Source organism: Echinococcus granulosus (genome assembly GCF_000524195.1).
Source record: "Echinococcus granulosus chromosome Unknown EG_S00033, whole genome shotgun sequence".
NCBI lineage: Eukaryota > Metazoa > Platyhelminthes > Cestoda > Cyclophyllidea > Taeniidae > Echinococcus > Echinococcus granulosus.
This window is the reverse complement of record NW_020170413.1, coordinates 590,413-602,301: the sequence shown is the minus strand read 5'-3', so window position 1 is coordinate 602,301 and position 11,889 is coordinate 590,413. Positions and strand designations below refer to the sequence as shown.

At 44.8% G+C, this 11,889-nt stretch overlaps 1 protein-coding gene across 1 annotated transcript in view; it reads right to left on the bottom strand. All coding sequences in view use genetic code 11, as the record gives it.

Annotated features, from left to right (window-relative positions):
- Positions 1–2,021: 2,021 nt before the first annotated feature.
- The window catches only part of EGR_04944 (Abnormal spindle-like microcephaly-associated protein), a gene marked incomplete at both ends in the record, with an annotated part of 17,574 nt that continues 7,706 nt past the window's right edge, over positions 2,022–11,889 (bottom strand). Inside the window, 12 exons of the mRNA XM_024494193.1 lie at positions 2,022–2,163; positions 2,547–2,782; positions 3,251–3,624; positions 4,232–4,514; positions 5,359–5,538; positions 5,885–6,160; positions 6,643–6,928; positions 8,023–8,436; positions 9,222–9,487; positions 9,862–10,053; positions 10,356–10,672; positions 11,624–11,824. Of these exons, the coding sequence (XP_024351430.1) occupies positions 2,022–2,163; positions 2,547–2,782; positions 3,251–3,624; positions 4,232–4,514; positions 5,359–5,538; positions 5,885–6,160; positions 6,643–6,928; positions 8,023–8,436; positions 9,222–9,487; positions 9,862–10,053; positions 10,356–10,672; positions 11,624–11,824 (3,167 nt within the window). The remainder of the gene's footprint in view (positions 2,164–2,546; positions 2,783–3,250; positions 3,625–4,231; positions 4,515–5,358; positions 5,539–5,884; positions 6,161–6,642; positions 6,929–8,022; positions 8,437–9,221; positions 9,488–9,861; positions 10,054–10,355; positions 10,673–11,623; positions 11,825–11,889) is intronic.

The following is an 11,889-nucleotide window of genomic DNA, read 5'->3' as shown; positions in this document are numbered from 1 at the left end:
AGAGCTCTCAACAGAGCACCACTTCTTAACAAACGAATGACTGAAGTACGTTTAAAAGTTATCACTTTGATGTGTCAATGACGCATGCACTTCTTCTCCAGGTGTGTGTTTTAGATCATATCTGAAATCGGGAGGTCTGTGGCACGGGGATTATAATGTGTATGTGTTTGGATGTGTCCTTGTTACCACTGAAGCGACGGAGCCATAATTTCGAAGTCCTGCTGCAGTTGAAGGAAAAATCAATCCTGTTGAAACACAGCTAAAGCCAATTCTACTTTCGGCACGGTTTGAACAGTTGGTCTTCAAACTGATAGCAACTCCCAGAATGCCATTTCACCAAATGTCTTGCTGCAACTGCAATTGACACACAAAGTTTGCTCTTTGTATAACTGCGAATTTGCAATTCACTTACTCTGCAAATGGTCTCTCAAGTCTACCTTCAACGTTTTTCACATCTTTGCGCCTTTACTGCCTAGCAATAGGCGCTGTGAGGTAGTGAAGAAGTTTTCACATCACCTCTGCATCAAAGTGCTAGTTTTTGAGTGCATTTTATTCATTTGTTTATTAAGTGGAAGCGCACGCGTCGAATGTGACGAAGAAGCGGTGCTCTGTTGAGAGCTCTCGAACCCACGGTTCGGTGAGCACAATCATGACCACATGGGAGTTCGTATGCATTTTAGCGGGCGTGGGGGCAGACGTCCTCTATTTCCCACCTATCGTGTAGTTGAGAAAGACAAGCATTTGTTACAGTGCAGGCTTACTTTGTTTCACTAGATCTGTGTGCACAACTTTTCATGACGAAGCACGCTCATCGAATGTTAAGCAATTGGAGCTAACATCAATTTCATACAACTCTCTTCAGATCTAACGCCTAGAAAACTTCTTCAGAAATTGGTATTAACACTTTCGTGTTTTTTGTTGATTAATTAAAATAAAGTATTCCATGTGGTCCAGACCCTGAGGTGTCAATTACACAAGTAGTAAGTAAATCCTCGACTTTGGCCTCTCCAAACGGACCAGATCACTCCCCCCCGATAAGGTGCTGCGAAGACATGGAGTGACCTTGGAATCGCCCAATGAAATGCCAGCTGGCCGATGCGATTCCGAAGAAATCTCTACACACCTAAAGGCACTTTTCCTTGTTAATTATTGACGAAAGAAGTGCTTGACACAGCGAACGTCATTTTAAGTAATTAAATGGGTTGAAATTAGCATTTGAGTAAGATAAAGTTAATTACGACGTAGGTAGGCAGAACATGCAACGAACTCGATGGAAGGAGAGGTCTGAAACTTGAAATTGCGGGGCACCTCAAGTATCAGTTCAAATCAGCCACATCAGGAAGTGCCAGTATTGGAGTGCACTTGTGCAGCATCGACGTTTTGCAACGAAGGCAAAACCACCTAATCAAAGCTACTAAATAATGTGAGGAATATCACCGAGACAGCGCTAAATTGGATGCCCCGCCCTCATTGTTGTCGCACCTCTCGGACCCGGAGAATACAAGACAAAATCAAACGCACACAAATCCTAGCCTTGGTACCCTTAACATAAACAATTCCCTTCTCCTCCCCACAACCCATTGCAACTAGTCCATTTCTGAACTCCCCTTCACCATTGCCCATTGATGAAACAGCGAAGTCCCCACCATCGCGGCATGGCAAGAAACCGGACCACTCAAATGTTGGCCCTCATCAAGCCTTTTACAAAACACCCTGTTGAGGAGTAGACACCGAATGCATCGCATACGTTATGCTGGCATTGGTTACATTTATTATTCAAACGAGGTTGCCAAGGTTACTGCTAATGTCAAGTACGAATTACACCCTCATTTCAAGCGCTGATGGATCCGAGACCTTCACCATCCCTCCCTCAATCCCCCAAGAGGAAACTGCTTCAAACGACCACCACTAAGTTACCAGTATGCCTACACAGAGACTGCGGAAAGGAAGGCCCATAATAAAAACATTAAAATGTACAAAGTGAGGATAAAATAGTGACAACGAAGATGGGGGAGAGAACATCAGCCCTCGTGCTTCTGCTTCAACTGATGGTAATGCTTATGTCGTCGTTGATGCTCTCGAAGTGTCAGGAGGAGGAACTCGCAGACAGTCAGTGGATTGACCTGTGGTTTCGATGGCAAACGCTCCAAATTCAGCTCCAGTCTAAAAGGACACAGGTAAGAAAGAAAAGCCACGCTTGAATTCATCTCTGACATGATAGCGTCAGAGAAGACTTCCCTACCACCACACTACCCCTGCTACATTCACCAGCCAATCAATCATTCATTTCGGACCCATCTACCCAACTCCACCGTTCCTCACCCATCTTTCAGTTGGTGTATTCATGATCAGCATTGAAAACGCCCACCAGAATGCAACTTCCCACGTCCAAATTCACTACATCATCTTACGACATCCAAGCTAAATTGCCTTGAATATTGGCAACAAGTGTAACAAGCTCTCCACAACTGCTGAGTCGACCGACATTCGATTAGTCAAATGCATGAACTGAAATGCTCAAATGCCACGCGAAGTAGAAAACCTACGTGACAAGTCGACGCAGCAGATCCCTCCTAGACTCATGCGCCTGATGACGTCGGAGAAGGAGTCGCACCTCCGGTCTCACGGGCAATCGGGAGAGTGCGTTAGACCAAAGACGTTGGACAAGGGAGAGGAGGGTCTCCACTTCACCGACGTAATCAGTGGGCAACGCAAAGTCGGGCGGCAGTGCCTCGCAGAGGATGGCCAGAAGGGCTGCGATACGGGCGAAGAGGCGAAGGCTCTGTACAAATGAACGAGTCGACCACACTCACAAACCCGTGGGCCAATCAATAGAATATAGAAATGAAGAACTTGACAAGCGTCAACCTGCAACCTTTATTGTTATACATCAACATGGAAAGGCATGTATCCTACTATCAAGGACATTCTACATCTCTCTACATTAAATTCAATCCATCTGTTCACGATATGAGGTGGTGCAATAACCAGACACTATAAACTACACAAGTAAGTGAGATCAAGTGCTGCATACTTGCAACACCAGACTTGAGTAAATAATTAGGGGCGAAGCACGTGTCACTGGTGGCGCAAGTGTCCGACTGTGACCACGATAAAAAGCTTCCTCTAAACAATGCATACAGCGAAGTATCCAAAGGCTCACATTTGAAACCACAGACTAGCAAATGAGGGAAGAAGAAGTTGCCACAACCTGAAGCGATAACAAATTACGCCCCAAACACCCACTCACTGAGGTACCAGGTTTTGCTCGCGACAACCGATGCAGACTGCCAAAGAGGAACTCCACAATGGACTCTGATTGTGAAGATCCTCCCTCATCCAACACTCGCCGCTGCCACCACATTTCCAATGTACCAACGTCGGAGCTGTCTACAGCGACTGTCAGGTTGAGCATAACTGCAACGGCTGCCAGTGCGACCTCCTCATCGGGGACAGAACGGTTGCAAAGGTGCAGAAGACGCAGAAGGATGTGGGGAAGATACTCTGCATTCTCATCACATCCACCACAGTCGCCACACTGTGATGTCACTGTGGCTGGTGTAGTTGAAGTTGGGGTGGTGAGAAGCCAGAGGCAAACCTCGCGTGATAAACGAGTGGAGGTTTCTGCGGTGAGGGGGGAAAGAGGAATTGAATGAATGACTTTGCATGGAGTGAACTAGACGAAGAAATGCGAGTAGTCAACATGCATCGTCAGGAGTTGGGGGTTCATTGAAATCGACAAATTTTCTGCATCCAGCTAACAAGTCTTCAATTTATCTATTCTTCCCTTGCTTCTGTCTCCCTCGTCATTTAGTCAACCATTCACCTATTCGACCAGACAACCTGTTCAAAGTAGTAAAGATTCATCTCCAAATTTAGGCCGCGAATGATTAACCACATTCATTTCCAACGATTCAAGCACTCGTCCATTCAACCGTCAGCGTCTCCATCTGCCTCTCTAAACATCCATTCAACTAGGCCCTGACCACCCTAATTATACAGCGATTCTTCAAACGCTCAGCTTCAGCCATTAGATTTTTCAATCAACCATCTCTTCAATAATCTATCAGTTAACCTAACCGCCCACCCAGTCTCCAGTCTCTCCGTCGGTCCAGTTCCATCAAAACCAACCAGTCATCCGTCAATCCAACCGTCACTACTTCTATGTTTACCACCAATATTTGAGATAGTAAACTTGTACATGAATGAAAAACATCCTCAAGGGATATACCCAAGTGACCGAGAGCGTCCAGCACACTCGCCACAGACGTGTATCGCAACAGATTGGCCAGAGCGCAGCGGGCACGAGCGCCCAGTGTGTTGTGTGGACGAGTGCGCGCCTCCTCAGTCGCCTCGCTCAGACGTCGACGCAGAGTCGCAGCAGTGCTCCCACCGCTACAACGAACGCGATATCCACGCCAAGCTGACTGAATGACGATAGCCGCCCGCCGCCTGCGGTGCAACCAACGCTGCAGTCCTGAGGCTCGCCAGTTGCGCTGAATCACGTAAGCTGCCTTGCGGTAGAAGTAGGGCAAAAACCGAGTCACGCATGCGGAGGTTAGTAATTTTGACAAGAAATACAGCTCTGTTAATAACAATCTAGTGTAGTAATGCACCAAACTTCCAGTTGGAGAGGGTTGGCACTACTAGAAGACGGTTATAGTGAGGTCTGACAGTAAGGAGACAATATTACTACCAAAATACCTGCTGCTATTAATAAAATGTAGGCATATGGGACTGAAAATAAAGTGCTTTCTAAAGTTTCTGGTCATGTTCTTAGAAATGAGGCGAGCGCGATTGTATTTAGAATACTATCATTAGTATAATGATGAACCAATTTAGCCAACAGTGGTCCAGATCAAATTGGAACGCAAGGTATTTTGCCCAAACGTAGGCAATTGAAAATCCCAGTAGTAAGTAGGGGAAAGGAACCAGTACTACTCCACTCAATGCTAGTAGCTCGAAAGACATGGCAATGACAATAAGAAAGCGAAGAAAATGTCCCATCGAACTAAAGACAATATATTTGTCATATTCTCCTCTCCAAGTCTTTAGCTAGCAAAACTTCTTAATGCGTGTCGGATGGTTGCAGCAGACGCAGCTGCCGTTTCGGCTAGGAAGTGCTCCCTCAAATGAAGCAAAAGATGAAATAGTTCAGACATTTACTTAAGTCATCAAATCAGGAAAAGAACTAAGGAATACATTCTCATGGTTATGCGAATCGTCCGCATAATCTTATCTCCACACCGATTGTTTCGGTACACTCAATTACCTATGTTATGATAGTAGATTTGGAAGAGTAAGGACAACGAAGCCCAAGAACACAAGAGAAGTGAGTTATTAAAAGGAAAGCTTTACTCTCTCCTCTTCCACCACCGACTGCTTTTTCTGCCTGTACGTCCTCCAGGCTCGTTGAATTGTCCCAGCAGCAGCATTGGCCAAGCGTTGACGTTGACGACGGACTTGGAATCGTCTCCAGGCTCGTTGAATGGTCGTGGCCGCAGTAGCGTGCATCTGCATGATATGAATCCGCCTCAACTGAAATGGACAATGCACACAATTTGCCGCAGTGTATAGCTACTGCCACTCAAGTGCGAATTTATCAACGGTTTTGCAGTATTCTTTTTCCACAAAATATAATAATAACGCTTAATGTGAAGTAAAAGACTCCAGTAAAGGTTAAATTGTATGGGTTCTAATTCGCAATCGTTCAGCAACATATGCCGGTGATTGCTCTTCAAACTTTGCATTATTAATTGCATTCATCACGACAGCGATTTGCTCTTTAGAAGTTACAGTTCCCTAGCACACATCCAGCTTAAAACCAGATTTTTAAAAGAGCATTCAAAAAGCGACTCTTTCAATTGTCTCTTTCAAAAATTACCCTTTCCTCAACGCGTCTTTGATGTCGAACTCGTGACCATCTCCAAGCGCGTTGAATAGCAATTGCAGCAGCCACTTCTCTTTGCCTCTCAAGAAGGCAACCCCGCCACCAGTGCTGAATACGTCGGACAGCATGCAGGGTGCGCAGAAAGGCGCGTCGTTGTTTTACAGCACACCACCAACGTTGGATGATGCAGGCGGCAGTTGTACGTTTACGACAAAGCGCCCGCCACCTGCGCATATGCCTCTGCAGGGTCAATATGGCATGCATTTTCATCTGTAGAAGAAGAATAGGCATAGGAGGACTACAACGACTACGAAGACAAAGGGGAAGGGAATGATGAACAACCCTGGAGTAGGTTGCCACCGGTAGATTGGTACCTTCACAGGCAGAAACCGCCCGATGCGAAGTAAAAGACCCCTGCCTCAGTTAAAGTGTACAGTTTCTAATTTGCGATTGTTCAGCAACACTTCATAACACCATGTAGAAAGCAACCATTCTCTCATGAAGGCAGAGGTGCACCATCCGTGTTTAAAATACCTGTTTAGCTATCGTAGAAAAAAGGATGAAAATACTCCATCAAGATGGTAAAGCACTACCCTGTCATTAGGATATCTAAACGCATATACAAACTAGTCAAGCAATCAAGAACATGAACATTTCAATCATGTACATATACATGGCTCAATGCAGGAAACGAGAATGTGATATCGTGACCATCTTAAGAAGAAGAGATAAAAGCATTACAATGAACTAACCGCAACATCTCGCCTCACGAGGTAGGCTCTGGCAGCTGCCTGTAGTTGAACAGCCAGACGCAGACGCGTCCTGTAGGCAAGAGTGCTTCGCCATCGGCGCTGGATTAAACAGACAACTTGGCGCTGAAGAAGGAATTGACGCCGTTGTTGACGACATCGCCACCAGCGTTGAATGACCACGGCAGCGGCTGAACGCGTCGCGAGAGTCGTCTGGAAGGCACGTCGGGCGAGGACGCCACGACAGAAGGCTTGGAGACGAATTACACTTGAGCGAAGGTCAATAAATCTGTCAAATATTCAGTAAGGGAACACGAATCAATGATGTGATATAATGAAACAAATATATGGAATAATGAGAGAAAGAGTTCCAGGATAGATGGTATTGTAAGTCTTTGAAGAGTATACCAGATTCGTTCGAATCGGTGGAAGTGACCTTGGAGCTGACGTCTAGACACCTAAAAGGGTTGGAGAAATGACTGCAAAATTGATGGGTTATATTAGTTGAAGTGAGGAACCTTAAAGCTACTGCCTGGGCATCTAGAAAGTACGGATGATGAATTGATATTCTGGGCAAAAATGGCCTGGAATGCTGAACCGATACTTTGGCAAGTTGTCAGTGGAAGCAAGATGTTAACAATAATAGCTAGGCGACTGGAGGGTTGAGAAGGGCGGTTCAATGGTGACAGTTCTAAGTGAATGACTAAACCCTCCAATGGTGTCATAGGTGGTCTGAAGCACTAGAGGCGTATATGAAGCGGGCACCCGAAAGAATGGGCTTGGGGATGGTTGATCATTGGTGTGGAGAGAAAACTTCGAAGAAAATGCAAGAATGTTCTGGGAAAGAATATATTGAAGCAGATCACTAAAAATGCTGATGACTGACTGACTGAATGGACGGGTGAATGAACAGCAGCCTTCCAGGAGTACCTAAGTTTTAAAGGGACAGAAATGAAGAGATCTTAAGATGACTGTCGATGTCGAGGATGAAGACAAGTTCCAGTGAGTGCTACAAGTGTTCTCGGAACATGAGATGGATTCTGAGGCATTGGAAGTGAGAATGTCTCTGGATGGATTTTAAGTGACAGGCATTTTTAACTAATAACAACAATTTCAAAGGGTTTCAGGAGGGGTATTTGACCCAAATATGCGATAGGAAGTTTCTCAAGGTATAAGTAGATTGCAAATTTAACTTGTGGAAGTAAGACCTCAAAACAAATACCAAAGTACGTTGAGGAGTTCAAAGGTAGTGAAACCAAGCTGCAGAGAGGAGATTATTCGAAGTAATGAATGCAGAACTTCTCGGAGTATATTACGCTTTTTGAGCTAGCAGGAATGGAAGGAGTTCGAGGATATTTTCAAACGAAACAGATGAGCACCAACCTGCGTCTTGCAGCATACGCCCTCCACACGCTCTGAATAACTACCGCAGCGTCAACTTGGGTCTCTAGAGCTTGTTGCTGACGCGCCAGAACTCTCTGTCGAGCAAGGAAGGCCCTGGCCTGGGCCTGGACCTCCACCACGAAGCACTGCTTTTGCCGACATCGTCGACACGCCTCAAGCCACGCACGCACTGCACGCTGAATACGCACTGCGGCTTCAATAACTCCCATCTCCGTAAAAACGGTGGCAGGGGTAGATACCACAACCTCATCCTTCTCGGAAGCATTAGCAGCAACATTTTCACCGACTTCCATCTCCATAGACGTGTTGGTGGAGGGGGAGGAACAAAGACTGTGAATTGTGGGAAGATGAGAAAAGACAGATTTCGGACGAAATTGTGAGCCTTGTGTTGCACTGAAAAGAACGGAACGGGATCAGAATTACTGTGCTTGGTCTATTTTTGACGGATAGAGACACTTGAATACCTCCAACACGGTGATGTAGGGCTCTGCTCACACTTCTCCCGTGCCACTACCCTTCAAACTCTTCTGCATACCTACCACATGCAAAGCTACTTTTAAACTGGTATGCTCTAAAATAACCTCGAGGATGATTTAATAATCGGATTGATGATAGTACTGGGATACATTCAGTAAGGTATAAGTTCAAACAAATCAGGAGAATGTCCAGAGCCTGACAATAGGAAGGGAACCGTTGAAACCACAATGACTTTAACAGCCACTTCAGCCCAAATCTTTCAAAAATGAAATGCTTACAGGAATAGACACCCTTGTGTCTACAAAATAACAAAGTGGTACAACTAGATGAAATAATAATGGACAAATGAACACGTCCGAAAGAATGGGTAGACAGAAAAATAAACGGATCTCAAACGAATGATTGGGTTGGTTAGTGAATCACAAATTATTGAGTGAATGGATAAATTGGACAGGTGAACCGACGATTACGTGGATGGCATCCACGGCTGTCGAAGTAGAGAAAAAGAGGTTTATGAATCAGAGATCGTTACCTGTAGATGTAAATAATTTAAAGAATAAAAACTAATGTACAGAAAGTCGAGAGCTACATAAATAGTGAACAACTGGATGTACGACCTAGCAATTAATTGGATGGATGATTGAATAGTCATAAAAGCAAAGTCTGCTAAAAGCGACCGCTCGGCTCTGTTTCCAACTCACCGATTCTGCCTCCAACGCGTTTGGATGATGCGCGCAGCGTGGTTCTCAACAATGCGACGTAAACGAGAGGAGCCACCACCCTTACCGCAGATGAGACGCGAAGCAAGATAAGCCAGAGTGGTGAGCACAATACCTGGGGGAAGAAGAGTGCTGGGAGGATGGTGATTGACGTCGGCGGTGGTAAAGTTCGGCGTGATGGTATTTGCAGTGGTGGGAAGGTTTGGACCGACGTTCAGAAGCATGGGCACGTCACCCAGGTGCCAGAGCTGTGGGTTCGCAGAGATCATTTAACTGGTATTAGTTCACTTATCAACTTATGAACTCAAGCGTCTTCCCTTTGACGATACGAGATTGTCAAAACTGAAGTAAAGTATTTGCGGATAATTCAAATGTCTGACTCAAAGATCCACACTCCTCCTAAACACTTTAAAAGATCCATCAAGTCCAATGGTTTACCAAGGGTTCAACAATTCACCGGTTCATCCACTTACACAATGCATTCACCCTTAGCTAACTTATCCGAATAAACAGCACGATTCCGTCCGCCACGATTAATAACTATAGGCAATATAGAAAACCTCTCAACAAATAACGGTAGCAACAGAGCCAAAATTAGATGGGACTGAGTTGGTTCACTCACTCGCTGTTGGAAGAGTCGCAGATTCGCCACATTGTTGCGCAACAGCAGGGGATGAGGAATGTCAGGATGAAGGTGTGCCGTCTGCGTAGTGGCACCTCGAACCAGACCACGTGGCAAGAGGGTGGGAAGGTAGAAGTGCAAGATGTAGCAAAAGACGCGACCGTCCGAGAAAGATTGATCTAGATTTTCAACCTACACAAGTTGTAAGATGAAATGCGCTAAAAGGAAATGAAGTAGCTAGGTGCAAACCAGATGGTGTTGTTGTATTGGACATTTGCTGTGGTTGCATTCATTTCACACAGTAATGAATCATCAAGTCATTTCAGTTAAACCAATTTTTATGAAGCATTATTAAGTATAATCCTTCTTTGGTTAAACAGACGGGTAAATTTGACATGAAGGAGAAGGAGAAGGATGGCACTAGAAGCCGATTATCTCTAAGCCTGTCTGAATAACGATACGGAACCACAAACTCGACCCGAAATGCGCCGCACCTTAACATCCTCATCATATCCACCACTGAAACACACCGCCCTAGCCCACACAAACAGGATTCGCTGGTTGCACTCCATTTCTACCAACGGGTTGTTCCCTTCATCACCACAAGCGGACAACGACGGATTGGCCATAAGCAGAGCTTCAACATCGCGGCGCAAAGAGACGTTGGTAGCGGTGAGGCGGGAAATTTCGGAGCGAAGAGCGGGCGGATCAAGGAGAGCCGTGACCTGGAAGCGCAAAAGAATGAACCAGAGGAGGGAGAGAGTTTTCGCCCTGTGACCGTTTACGATGTCGCGTTCGGTGATTGGTTTGCCTGGTGAGAGAGGAAAGAGGAGAGAGCAGAGAATTACAAGATGATTGGATGAGCAAATTGGTGAACCAGAAGGGGGAGAAAAATCTAGGTTGAATTAAAAGTTAAATTAAAGTGGATTAGGTAAATGGCTGGGCGGATAGATTTACGATAAGTTAATGGTTAAAACAAGAATGAATAAGGGGGCACGATATAAAGCAAGAACAGACAAATAGGGGGTAGATTGGAAATTGAACAAATAATATGAATCGAAGGTAGATATATGGGCAGAGTGACTGATTGCCATATGATTTACGATAAAATTCAGGCAAAATCGGGTTGAATTCTGGGATCGGCAAAGTGTTAAACAGTGAATTCTTCCTCGATCGAACAGATCCCATCCCTGGACTTCATACAGGTAATGCTGTAGTTGAATTACCTACAGAGTCAAACAAAAGGGAAGAGACGAAAGATGAAAGTGCATGCATGTAAGCATGACTTACTGCTGGACGACCTCAGAATAACAATGCAGTTATGCAAACAGACGAATGCGCAGAATAGATATTTTAGGAAACAATAGGAAGATGAATATAGAAAGGATGTTCGCCCTAATCAGATCGAAGTAAATAAATAAACAAGATATAATCACAACAAATATAGACAGCCACAATGACATGGTGATAATGTAAATTCTAGACAAGTGAATGGATGAATTGATTTCAGAGAGATCAACGAAATGAACAAAGAATGGATGGAAGAACAGCAAGACAAAGTACCTGGCCCGAAACACATAAATACAAAAGAAGTGACAAATAAATGGAAACGTGATGATTCAGAAGGAGAAAGGATGGGGAAATAAATGGACCTAGAATGAAATTGAAGAAACTAATGACTGAAGTAATACTAAAGTGAAAGTGTGAATGACTGGAGGGGATAATAAGGAAGCAAGAGAAGTTAGCGAGAGAGGAGACTCACCAGCAGCAGTGCATAGACCACGTCTTCCAGCAACAGTCTCAAATGCGGAGAGAGCTAGTTGCACATTGTGGATCTTCTGTAACCGGCTGATGGCCGGAAAGCGCACCAGATTCATGAGACTACCATTATGGGCAGGGAAAATGGTCCGTGCATCTGGCAACAGCAGATCAGCCAATTTACTGGCGGAACAAAAGAGAAGTACTAATTATAAAAAGTTAGGTCCAAGTATCCAACTTTGAATGAATTAGTGAATGGAATGAAAACCA